Below are 13,644 nucleotides of genomic sequence, written 5' to 3'. Positions count from 1 at the left end.
TACTGCTAGCAGCAGGGCAGGAAAGCCACCTGACTAGTGTCCTCGTTGTTTTAAAAATATATGAATAAGGCTTGAAAGGATTTTCTGTTTGTTTGGAGGAAGAAAGTTAGTTTTGTTTTTTTTTTCAATTAGAAACTTAAATCCTGTTTATGCTTGAAGACTTGATGACTGGATAATTTGTGAAAATTACGACATCACAAGAAACGAAAATTTGAACAGCTGAGAGAGGAAAGGGTTTTTAGTCAGACTGTTGAAAATACTTTTGTTTTTTGTTTTTGACAATACCCGTTTAACTTAGGTTCCTAATGAACACTCTGGAGAAAAGATATATTTGTTTAAAAATGTGCCTTCCCTTCAATTAAGTTCTGAGCGGTCACAGTGCAAATCTCTGACACTGTAAGAAGTGTCTCAGTAAATCCAGGGGAGACTTGACATTGGTGATGCTTATAATGTGTAAAAACCAAACAGGAAAAAAAATCATTATGTATCATGAAGAAGCACAAACCCAATTTGGGGAAAATAATCCTTTGTATAACAATCTTAATAGTGTATACAAGCTGATCCACTTGAGGATAAAGAAAGATGTTGTACTTTGATCTCTGGAGGCACATGCTCTTGATTATAAAAAGCACGGGAAGCCTAAGCAGTGGATCCATGGAGATGATGAATATTTCCTGACCTTGAGTATCTCTAATTACATGTTCCTTCTTGAATTGTTTTTTAAAATCTCTCTTCCTTCCTGCAGGTCTCTTATTTGCCATGGCAGCCAACAGCCATCAGGTCCACACCCATTCGCATCAGGAAACACTAAATTCTGTGTGCCATCATCCCCCTCTGTCTAAGAGTTCCTCAAGTCTGGCATGCATTGGGCAAGTAAGTTCTGATGAAAGACAGAGCCACAAACAAGATCTCAAGAAGAGCCTCAGTAGCACTGTCTGCCAAACACAGGTGAGCGGGAATGATGTTGGAAGTACACTTCATTCTGAATGGTCTTCCACACAGTCCGGAATGGTGGAAAGTGCGCCAGCTGTCAGAAGCACAGGTGATCAGTCACCAGGTGATAATGTGCAGAACAGAGCCAAGACTACGAACTGCTTCCTGACTGTTGACCAGACTCCAACATCCCTGGCAGGAAAGGACACTAAGATGCATGTCAAGAGTAGCACTGTTGAGAACATTTCTTCAGTCTGTGGTACACACCAGCAGAGTGGGAATAGAATGGAAGGACTGGGAGCTGCAGTTCAAAGAAGCCATTCTGACTTAACATGCAGCTGCAAGCAGCAGAATTCTGTCACCTGCATGGAAACCAGTGCCACACATTCCATTTTAAGTTCTATTAGCAGTAGTTATGATACATCAGTGCATGACATGTCTTTCCAAACACAGAGGGATGGCTCAGGAACATCTGAAAATACTCCTAATTATCAAAACCGTGTCACTCAGATTCCCACTTCATCTAGAGATCAAAAGGTTCCCACAAACAGCTTTGACAGTGGTGGTATAACACATAACACTACAATTTATACGGATCCTGGAACATTTCACACTGCTGTTCTAGGCCCACACATGCCTGGAAGTGGTTTCTCAAACAGGACAATGTGCAGTCAATCAACTGGGCTTAGTCAAGGTGGCATGACGTACAATAATGTATCAAGCGCTATATACTCTCCCACAGTGATGACAATTCACAACAGCACTGCCCTTCCCTATAGCGCAAGGCAGGAGTGTGCTGTGAAGATAGATGGCACTGTTCCTGCCTATTGCCATTCTTTGCCAATATCATCTATTCAACTTGTTCCACGGTTGATGTGCTCAGCTAGTGAATCAGGAAGAGAACAGGTAACTCCTGGATATTGTCAGTCCTTGCCTACTTCAGATATGTTGACCTTTCCTAAACTGGTGTCATCTGTTAGTGAATCAGGTCTGGATGCCAAACAAATCCTGAAATGCTGTAGTGTTCCAGGGGAGCATCTTTCACATGCTCAGAACTGTGTTCAACAGAGCAGAACACAACAGGAATCGAAGGCTGCTTACATCGTATTCCATAACCACCAATGTGCAGACATGATAATGAAGACTAAAGACACATGGACTATGACTTCTATGAATGACTTAACCAAAGGACTGAAATCTCCTCTTGAGTGTAAGGATGCAGAGGTACAAACCATTCCAACAATGGAATGCAAGTCTGTGGCCACAAGCCCATCTGTTGTAGCTGAAGATCACCCTCATGTGTTCCCAGAGGTTAATTTAGAACATGACCAAGAGGGCCCAAAGTCTCCAGTTCGTGAAGTGAGATGGGATGATGAAGGGATGACATGGGAAGTGTATGGGGCAGCCGTGGACCCAGAAGTTCTTGGACTAGCCATTCAAAAACATCTTGAAATTCAAATCGAACAATTCCAGACAGAACCTATAGAACTTTCTAGGGAAAATACTGAGGAGTCACCTCCAGTTAAAGAAGCCAAGAAAAGGCCATTTAGAACTATGATGCACTCTCTGAGACACCCAAGCTGCTGTGCCCATTCCAGTACTGCAGTGGAGTGAACATAGCTACGGGACTGCAACATTTAAATTGATTTGTAAATAAACATTGCATCTTAAGAATGTAACACAACTAGGGCAGTCAAATCCAGTCAGAATAGGGTGGGAAACTTTGAGTTGACATATAATAGAACTCCACAAGAAACTCCAGGGAGATCTATTACCTGAGAAAGCAGGAGGATTGTATGTTTGTAGTTCCTTTGCTTTTTTGTTTAATGTAGTACTCCTTTTCTTTGTTTGTTAGACGTGACTAACGTTACAACCAATGATACTTTTTTTCTAAAAGACAGATCTTTTTAAGGTCATGTTATTGTACTTTGTACTTTAATAATTTATAGTTAGGAAAAAATTTTAAAAATATAACAACTTACATTCTTTAATGAAAATCCTTAAACCTAAACCCTATTACATTGAAACTGTTTTGGGAAGTAGTATGTTGTTTTTAAAAACTATAACTTAATTGCATTTTAGACCTTACAGAGCCATAAATACCATTTTAGTAATATATAAAGGGCATAACATTAATTACACTGTAATTGCTATATTGTTAATGAGTAAGAGTGATCTGTAACATAAATGTGCAGAGTAACTTCAGTTCTGCTAGTCTGACTTCATTCTATACACCATATATGTCACAGACAATGTATAGATAGAAGACACTACTATAAGTACCCAAAGGAATTAATGTTTTCAGTGTAAGTAAGACATAAATAAATGTACAATATTACCAAAGATACCTAATGAATCATTAATGACTTGTGTAATGTGAATTTTATCCTGGATAACTGTTTCTTACATTTTTTGTTTCATGTGTTTGTATCTCAGGTTATTCTGTTTTACTGTGTTTATATCTCAAATTATAAGTGGTCAGTTTGGTTTCCTGACATTAAATGTAATTTTTAGTGATTTCTGAATGTGCATCTATATTGAATTATGATAAATGATAAATATATAGTCACAAGGAGGGATGCCCATTTAGATGTGTACAGTATGCTAGGGGCAGGGACCACCCTGAGCAACTTGCCTTCCACCAACCTTGTGTCCTCATTTGGCTGGAGTGAAACATATTCCTAAAGTTAGGTTGCTGTTGATTTGCATTTAATGTAATGCAACTTAAACTGTAAAGTTAACAGTTCAAGCTGACTGATTTGCCCATGTGAACTGTAGGATCTCTTCCTCCCAGAATGTGTGTGTGTGTAAAGCAATGTGGTTTTGAGTCATTTGAAAATAATGGGATAGTTCTGATCATTGTAATTTTTTTCAAAATAATTGTAATAAATCCTAAAATAGTATAGGTATTTATTAGAAGGAAATTGTAAGCAGAAGAAGAGACCCATTAGGCACAATGTCTCTTAAACAATGGTAGGCTGTTATACCAGTATAGAAGCTAGTACAACTACTAGGTTATATAAAGCTCTGCAGTGAATAAACCTACAGTACTGTGCTGGCACAGATTTGCTACTACAATACCAATATCTGATTATCACTGCAAAACAGCAAATGAAGAGGAAGAACAGCAAGGTAATCGGGTCACTGTCTTGCTAATCAAAAAAACCAGATGCTCCCTTATTTTGGGCATTTCAGGTCTTTAGGCTTCTAATTGAGTCACTGTGGCTTTCTAACAAATATAGTGTGTGCGCATCTGTGGATTTCCTTTGCTTTTGGAAAGGATTAAAATACAAAGGATTTTTAATGGGGATTTAGAATAAGCAGAATATTCATCTGAATATTAACTATGTGGATGAAATATGTAAACTGCCTCTTTTAATTTTTTTTAAAGGGACTCCTAGCAGAGAATTTTGGGTTCGCTTTGGATGGGGTCTTTGGAAAGTTACTTCTGGCATTTTGACTCTAAATGCCTGTCAGGTTACATGTTAATTGGATCTTTTCAGTTTTAGACCACTGTTCAAAATTATTGTTGTGAATGTTCATAGAATTGGGGTTAGATTTATCAGAGACAGAACTGTGGTTCTTGACTTTTGAGTTCTAATTACTTGGAATGCCACAGATTCAGGCTTGTCTGCATATACATTTTAATGGCACCAGATTTGTGTTCCAAAAATCAGAACATGCCACTCTGGATACCAATTGGTATTGGTCCCAACCAGATGCTGGGGAGAAGGGCATGTTGAAACTCTCAAGATAGCACCTAGTCACAAAATAATAGTTGCTAATTAATAAGTTCTAGAGGATGGTAATTTAGCACTAGAAGGGCAAGCTAATATCTGGAAACATGGATTCTGGATAACTCATGGCTTGCTTAAAATGTTAAATTACAAATCTCTTCCCTTCTAGGTCACTGTTCAGATCTAGCAGAAATTGGTGTTGACTGAAAATAGATAATACCTGATGTGGGTGTTTATTAGATAACTCACTTCAAACAAACTATCTTAGTCCAGTTACCAACCAATAAACAAGTGTCAATATCATAAAATCTGCTGTTCCCAATCCTGGAGAACAGGCCAAGAACTGAATTAGCCCCTCTCTCACCTATTGAAAGTGTCCCCTCGAGATCATATTAGAGATGCATTGGGCTGGGCAGTGAAGAAGAAACTTGCAAAATAACCATCTGTGCTGTACCTGTTCTTGGTTGGAATTCTTTGATCTCCAAGACATTCACTCATCAGGTGCCGGTTTTTTGAGAGACAATAAATAGCACCAAAACTTATTAAAAACATGAAAATAAAAAACATACCTATTAATCTTTTTAATCTGGCCTTTTGATTATAAACCATATACTCTGAGCATGGTGCACCAGGATCTGCATGTGTAACTTCCAGGATTCCAAGATGAGAATTTCCATCCCCAGAAGCTCCACTTGCCTTCACGTGAAAGAATGCAACTGGCCGTGTAACCTGTGTAATCAACTACTACACACTTTTGTGCCTGTGGTGGAATTATACTCTATTGTGCATTAATGTAGGATTGAGTCATAGGGTAGGATTTAATGGGAGTTGGGCACCTAACTCCCCTAGGTGTGTGGCATTAATCTTTGATGGAATAAATTGGCCCAAAAAATCAAAGGTGTTAACGTGATCTTGTCATGGTTCAACATTAAACAGTGTTAAATAAGGTTCAGGGTTTGGTATACAGAGACCACGGCCTGCTTAGTACCATGGTAAACACACTCATAGCTTTTTTTTAACCTTTTATTAAAGATATAGAAAAGTAGGAAAAACAGTTAAAGCATCTGAAAAGTAAAGCATTAAGGAAGGTTTTCATTGTAACAGCATTCCTTGTTCTCTTTCCCCCTAGGTGGGGCAAGATTTTAGAAAGAACCCATCTGACAGTTTGTAGATGGTATTAAAGATAACTGTCTTTTGAGGGCAAAAGAGAACTTAGTCTAGTTGAAATGTGCTGGAGCTGCTGCTGTTGTTGGTAAAGTCTGATCCTATTTCCTAAAAGACCAAAAGAAGACAAACCTATGCAGAGGAGAGAAAAATGCAACAAAGAGAAAATACAGCTTCTGTCTTTGATGTTGACTCACTTGCAACCTTACTGTTGGAGAAACACAGCCTGGCACATTGTCTTATTTGCCACTCCAAGACCTGGTAAATTTGTATCAGCATCAGGCTATTTAGGACATTGATTTTATCTACTCTGATCACAGGCTTGCAGCAGTGTTGCAAAATATAGTGTTGGCTGACTAAGCTGGACTCTTATTAGATGGATGGAAAAAGGAGAGAAATAGGAAAGCGAAGAAATAAGATGGGGGTGGGAGTGTCTCACAATCTCATATCCAAGGAGGGTGGTTGGGAATTAGCCAGAGCCAGTAGAGGTGGAGATGTGGGTGTCATCTCTGTCCCTCTCTCTCTGGCCTGGTCTGGTCAGGACATTTAAGGATTAGGATAATGAAGGCCCAATGGTGTCACTATAGATCCCAGGTTCCTATGAGATGATGCAGGTGACAGCCATGCTGGTAAAGCTTTCCTGTTCTCTTTCCTTCAGTCAATAGTTGTTGGCAGCCAGCTTCTAGCCATGTTCCCCCCGCAAAGTCTTTTCTTTTTAAGGACCCCAAAAGGGGAGTGAAGAGCAGAATAGGTCATCCCCTCATTATTTTGTTCATCAGTTAGGTTCAACTTCTGGCACATTGATTTTGGTTCATTCATTTCCAGTCCCACACTTCTTGTGCTTACCAGGAATGATCTTAACACAGTCCTTGAGTTATATTAGTAGGCTTTTTTGTTCAGACTAATTCAATCTTTGTTTTCCTTTTGCAGCTTTGTCCACCAACATTTATTGTTATAGGTTATTGTGACTTTCTGTGAACTTGTGCCCATTTTCATAGTTGAGCTCACATGGAAAATCTGTAGCCCCAGGTATTTTAACAGGTGCTTGTGACAATCCCAAGGGTGAATAGGCAGGTGAATAGGAATACAGTGTTCATGCACACCTACCAATACCTTCCTGTTACTAGTTGCACATTACAAATAGTAGAAAAACCCTCCTGGCAATGAATTCAATTTTAAAAGAGACTCAAAGCCTAGATTAAAAAGAAGTAACAATGGATCAAACTCTGCCCCGAAATAAGTTTGCTACTGCTTAATTGTGATTGCACATCTATAACTCAAGACTGAACATGGTCCCATGACCGAGATCTTAAATACAGTAGAACCTGCTTAATCACAATGCAGATAATGGAAACATTTTGCCTGGAACCAATACTATCCAGTTGATCACAATGTTAATTGGTCTGGATACTGGCACCAGGCATGCCGGCTCTTGACAACTTTTTTTGCTGCTGCCCCACAAGCCCCTAGTTCCCCCACTCCATGGGGAAAACCACAAGCAGGTTTTGCAGGACTGCAGCCAGGGAACGAAGCACTGGGTTGCTTGGAGCCTGGCCCTCAGAGTAGGCTGTGGGTAGGGTAGCAGTGGGGAAGGGGGACTGCTGCCCGGATGCTGAGGCTTTCCACAGGAAGCAGAGGCGCTGGTGGCCCATAGGGCTGCACGGTCCCTCTCCCTGTGCTGGCCAGTCTGTGTCCTGTCCTGGCGTCAGGCTTGGGCCCAGGCTCAGCATGTCCAAGTGTCTCCTAGGGGAAGTGCTGGATGTCCCATCTGTTCAGACATTTAACTCTTGACTATATCAGATCACGAAACATACCCACAGGCTTTGTTGCACTTGTTCAAATGTACAGTTTCTGCTTCCCTACCCTCTAGAAATGCTGAGTCTCGAGCTTACAGTCATCACCTGCAGAAAGGACAATGCATTCAGATTGCAGAGTTCTAAACTGCAGTCTGCAAGTCTTTAGAAGCATTAATCCCAACTAATATGCGACTTAAACAGATGCCATCTATCTTATCAGCCTTTCATATATTACAGAATACATTGCTCAAACAACAGCTCAAGGACATTTTAAAAAGGAAGTGAATAAACACAAATGAGGAAATGATGCCAACAAATCTTAACCCTCTTACAATCGTATACTGTTTACTTACTGGCAAAAAAGCCACCCTCAGCAACAATTAACTACATGGTGTTGCAAGCAGTTCATCCACATAAGAAGAGATTTTGTCCCCCATGTGATTAAAGGTAGCGTAATTTAATTAATCTGGGTCAAGAGCTTCCAATAAATTAAAGTGCATTCATGTTACTTCATAGAAAATAGGCTCCCTAGCTCCACCTAGTGCTCAGTGGGTGGATCCACCCCATCGTTTTTTATCAAGTCATAAAAATTCAATGGCTTCCTTCATTTGAGCTTATAAATCACTAATCATAAAGTGGCTGTGGGGCCAAAAGTCCCTAAACGCATAACAGCACCTTGCACAAATGCCCATTTTGTTTGTGCCGCTCAGTGTAAAACTGCTGATGAGAACCATGCTCCCACAGCCAGTCATAACAAGAATGCTAAGCACAGGCAGAACCATCCAGGCCTGGGTGTTTTGATCTGCTCTGCATTGTTTTACTCTATTTATTGTGAAGTAACAACAGTCAGTGGTGTTTATGGTCCCTCCTCCCCCATGTCATGTTCAGTGACACCTGTGCTGCAGTACAAAAATTCAGTCTCCTTTTCTCGTCTGATCAAGTTCTTGACTATGGTTGTAGACAGTTTGCTTGTGCTGCTGTTAGTGCTTTCTTTAGCACAAGCTTCTTCACCGCAGAATGCACATCATCCCAAATTCCTGAATATAGGTAAGTTGACGCTACATGATCTCTGTTTTTTGAAAACTCTATTAAACAGGCTAATGCCATTAGCCAGTGGATTTTAATTCAGCTGATTCTGGGCACACATTTAAACTTGTTTGATAAGGGCATTCCTTCCCTGCTTAACAGTGCTCTCTTTTGCTGAATGTTCCCCCTTCTCTGCATCTGCAAGATGTCTACTATAAACATGACTCAATTAGTGCAATAACACTGCTGGCTGTTATGATACCAAATCCTAATGGCTGCTTTCTAGAAACTGGCAAAAAACCAGATGATGATATTAATACTGTGAAGTGGAAAAGGGGCACCTTGGGCCAAATTAGAAGCAGTTATTTGGGTTCCACTGGGATTTCTTTCTTTAGTCAAATGCTCAGCAACCCGACCTAATAGCCCAAATAAGTCATTTTCTTCTGCTCCCAGATCAGAAGTTCCCAATACTGTTAATATTTTGAAAGCCCCATTTTTAAAAGGAAAGTCTTGAAGCCTCCAATGGCTGCACTGACACCTGGCAAAATTGCCTTAGAGCTGCACCTGATTTACCTAACTTGCAACATAAATGCACAGAGGGTAAAATTTGGGATTTTAGCAATTTTAAGCGCTTTTGAAAATGTTTTGCTAGAATCACATGATTTGCTTCCATATGTATTTCCATGGTTTATTTATTAGAAAGTACATTTTAAAACTGTTTTTAGTGCAAATTTAGAGCTTGTAAAAGGTACCAGTCTGACAACTTTGGAGACAGCCACCTTCTATTTATCCACACAATTAGAACAGCGTCAGAAGCAGACATCTTAAACTGCGACTTGCGAATATGGATGGTTTGTGTTTGTTTCTTTAACTGATCTCTTAATTGTAATGGAATTTCAGGTTTTACATAGAGACATTTTTCCACTAAGAAGTTTCACAAATGTTCAACTATGCCAACAAAGAGAAGCCCAGGCCCTCAATAACACCATTTCTGTGAGATCAATATAAACTAGACACGAAATTGAGCAAATAGCCCATCCTAGCTTTGCATTCAACACCACCTTCAGATATAATGAACTTCTGAAGTCAAGAAAGCTCAGTTACTCCTCCATCAACTTTTGCAGTTTGATGTCAATAGGACTTGTGCTCGCAAGTTGTGTATGTGCTTTTCAAAATCCCACCCCTAAGTGCCTAAATATGGGTTTGGGTGCTCAACCATAGGCTCCTATTTTTAAAAATGTTGGCCTGCCTATATGAAAAAGTTCACAATAATTTTAATATACTGAAAGTCTAATAACTTTTCATTCTTCTTTGAGGCGTGTCCCAGGGGGTGCTCCACTTCAGGTGATGGTGTGTCCCTGCACTTTTGATCGGAGAATTTCAGCAGCAGTGGTCATCTGGGTCACACGTGAGCTTTCCCCGTCTTGTGCTGTTGTTGGCGCCTATCTAGCACCCCGCAACCAAACCCGCCTCAGTTCCTTCTCAACCGTCCTCAGCCTGAGATGGAGCTCCCTGCAGTGTTAAGACTGATAGCTATTCTTGGTGTTTCAAATGGTTTAGAGTAGCCTTTAGGTAACCTAGTACCCTAGTTAGGTTTACTTATCCCTTTCTCCCTGTTTATTTTCTTTAAAGAACCCAAAAAATTATTTTTTCCTTTTCCCCTTTTTATTCTAAATTTGAATACCCCTTAGCATAGTTAGCACAGTTAATGTTCACCACTATATTTGAGCCAGGCCAAGTTCACCAGGCGTCAAGTGCTGCCTTTCCTGCCGGGAAACAATCCCAGACTCAGATAGACACTCTCAGTACGTCCGGCACCTAAGGGAGACACATCCTACAAAAGTGCTTCCACTGCACCAACTTAAACCCTCACACCATGAAGGATGGAGACCTACATCTCAAACTTTTATTAATGGAGAAGTCTTTGTGCCTTGCATCTGATCCTGGTCCACAGGTCCCCTCTGGCCAACAGTCACCGACGACTTCACCCACCTCACAGCAGAAGGCTCACTCCTCCAAAAAGTTAGCGAGGAAAAAGCATCAACTTCCCCTCTCAAGGAGCTGCCAAAAAAGAAGCAGTTTCTGGCCCGCTCTATATCCTCAGTACCAACCACACCACGTGGCTGAGTACTTCTGAGGTACTTGGATCCTCCAGTACCACACATTTCATGAAAGCCAGTGACCAGAAGTAGGAGGCTTGGAGTTAAGGGACAAACAAAATCCTACCTTCTCCATTACGACATCGACAGAGCTGCTTAAAGATACGGCACTGAGATGCTCCACACAGGCTGTAGCGCCACCTCCTGTCCCAATTATGCAGAGTGCTCAGATGTCAGCATCAACAGCCACGACTACAACATCTTTAGCATCAACCACCTCTGTACTAAAACCATTGGCACTGCGCCTTTTCCTACACCAGGCAGACCTGCTTGTTTCATTGACACCAGGATCACCTCTCTTCGGCACCTATGTTTCTCCGACATGCACGGCACTGTGCCAACCCACTTCACCTCTGGCCCCTTCATTCTTTAGTGAGTAGGAAGATACTGAGGAGGAGGTTGCTTTTTCATCACACCACTCCTCTACCATCCAATCTACCACAGCATTCGGTCCTAAAGCTCATCACAAGGCTGACACCCAGACCTGGTATGCCCCTCCATGGATGCCACCACCTTTGCCATTCCCTACTCAGTGACCCTATTGGAACTGGGGGGCATACCAGAGACAGTACCCCAGACCTTCAAGCCCATACAAGGAGAGGATTAGATCTCCCCCACCACCCTCACGGACTGCACCTTCGGAGCCCCCTGAAGAAAGCTATGAAGACCAGGAAGAGACTCTGGAACAAGACATGACACCAGCAAACAACATTTCCTCCTCTTGCCTGGATGAACCCATAATGCCACTGCCGCCTAGAGCTGTGGATGATTTTAGACATTTCCAAACACTTTTTAAAAGAATCGCAGATTCTCTAGAGATCCCTATGGAGGAGGTCCAGATTCCCAACGCAAATTGCTGGACATTCTCCAGGCTCCTTATTGAAAATTGTGCTTCCAATAAATGACCCACTCATGGAGCCGGCTAAAAACATATGGCAGACACCGGCTACGATACTGCCCACCTGCAAGAGAGCGGATAAAAAGTACTACGTCCCCTCAAAAGGACTGAACTTCTAATTTTCACACCCCACACCAAACTCCTTAGTGGTCAATGCTGTCAAACAAAGAGGCAGTCAACAACAACCCAGAGCCACCCCATATAACAAAGAGTGGAAACGGTTAGATCTCTTTGGCCGCAAGGCCTATTCATCACCCATTCTTCAATTCCAGATTGGCAGTTATGCTGCTCTAATGACAAAATACAACCACAAAAATTATTCCAAACTCACAGAATTTATTGACATTATCCCAGAGGAAATTATCCCAATTTAAATCCATCATTTTGGAGGGCCAACTCCTAGCCAGAACCACCTTACAGGCGTCTTTAGATGCGGCTGACAAAGCAGCACACTCCACAGCCAGTGCCATTATGTGCTGGGCTTTGTGGTTCCACCTGTCCGACTTCCCAAAGGAGCTACAATCCATGGTGGAGGACCTCCCTTTTGATGGCCAGAAGCTGTGACAAAAACCAATGAGTCCCTTCATACTCTGAAGGACACTCAGGCAATGCTTTGCTCCCTGGCTATATACACACCTGCACCAAAAAGAAAACATTTCATGCACAGGAGGTTCCACAGGTTAAATCTGGGGACAGAACATTATCAGTGCAAAGTTCTGTCTTTTGACAGCATCCCAGGTGCCTTGCAAAATTCTCATGATCGTGGCAGCACTGCTCCGCAAGCAGGGAGTGACAGTTTTTCCTTATCTGGACAATTGCCTGTTAAAAGCATCAACCTGGACAGATGCCATAGTCAGTACACACAGAACAATCCTCTTCTCATGGCTGAGATTACAAATAAACATACAAAAGTCAACATTAACACCCATGCAGAAACTGGATTTCATCGGGGCCCATCGCAACACTCTAGAAGCCAAAGCATCACTGCCACCAACCAGATTCCTCGCCACAGTACTGAACAGACACAGATATCAGCATGGATTTGTCACCAACTATTAGGCCACATGACAGCAACTACATTTGTGGTGCAACACACGTGTCTTCACATGTGCTGCCTTCAGGTTTGGCTAAAAACCATCTACATACCACACAAACACAGCCTAAACAGATGTCTCACAATGCCGCCCAAAATCAGAGAGACTCCACACTGGTGGACGCAGCCCAACAATGTGTGTGTGGAAATCCCTTTCTCACAGACTCCACCTTCAATGATTCTCACAACCGATGCCTTCTTGATAGGCTGGGGAGCCCATCTACAACTCCACACAATTCAGGACAGGTGGTCTCCCTCCGAGACACTGTTACAGATAAATCTCCTGGAACTGCACACAGTTCACAATGCATGCTCACACTTCCTACCATTGATCAGGAATGAAACTAGATGGGTAATGACGGACAACATGGCCTGCATGTTTTATATAAACAGACAGAGAGGGGCAAGGTCATTCTCCCTATGCACCGAAGCCATGAAACTGGTGTATCTGACACAATGTCAACATATCAGCCTCGTATCTCCCACGATGTCAAAACACTACAGTGGATACGTTCAGCAGAGAATTCTTTCAGGACCACGAGTGGGAGCTAAACAACATAGTCCTACAGAGCATATTCAAACACTGGGGTCACCAATCCATAGACTCTTTGCAACATCCCAGAATTACAAATGACCACAATTCTGCTCAAGAGCAGGGTTGGGCTTCTGACACCTGGGCGATGCCTTTCTCCTCAAATGGGATACTCCTCTGCTATACACATTTCCCCCTATATCCCTGCTATTGAGGGTAATACACAAAATAAAAGACAACCAGACCAAAGTCATCCTGAAAGCCCCCACATGGCCCAGATAAACTTGATACTCCTACCTGTTGAGG

The 13,644-nt window shown here is 41.8% G+C and overlaps 1 protein-coding gene across 7 annotated transcripts in view; it reads left to right on the top strand.

Annotated features, from left to right (window-relative positions):
• Nucleotides 1–3,450, top strand: part of GPRIN2 (G protein regulated inducer of neurite outgrowth 2) — a 30,357-nt gene extending 26,907 nt beyond the window's left edge. For all 7 annotated transcript variants that reach the window (XM_067552483.1, XM_067552486.1, XM_067552482.1 and 4 more), the window contains one exon: nucleotides 746–3,450. In XM_067552483.1, coding sequence (XP_067408584.1) covers nucleotides 746–2,547 — 1,802 coding nt within the window. In that variant the 3' untranslated portion in view covers nucleotides 2,548–3,450. The remainder of the gene's footprint in view (nucleotides 1–745) is intronic.
• Nucleotides 3,451–13,644: the final 10,194 nt, after the last annotated feature.

Source organism: Emydura macquarii, unplaced genomic scaffold, assembly GCF_026122565.2.
Source record: "Emydura macquarii macquarii isolate MOO-44397 ecotype Brisbane River unplaced genomic scaffold, CSIRO-AGI_Emac_v2 contig_1390, whole genome shotgun sequence".
NCBI classification, from domain to species: domain Eukaryota; kingdom Metazoa; phylum Chordata; order Testudines; family Chelidae; genus Emydura; species Emydura macquarii.
Note: the sequence above shows the minus strand (reverse complement) of the source record. Positions and strands in the feature narration are given on the sequence as shown.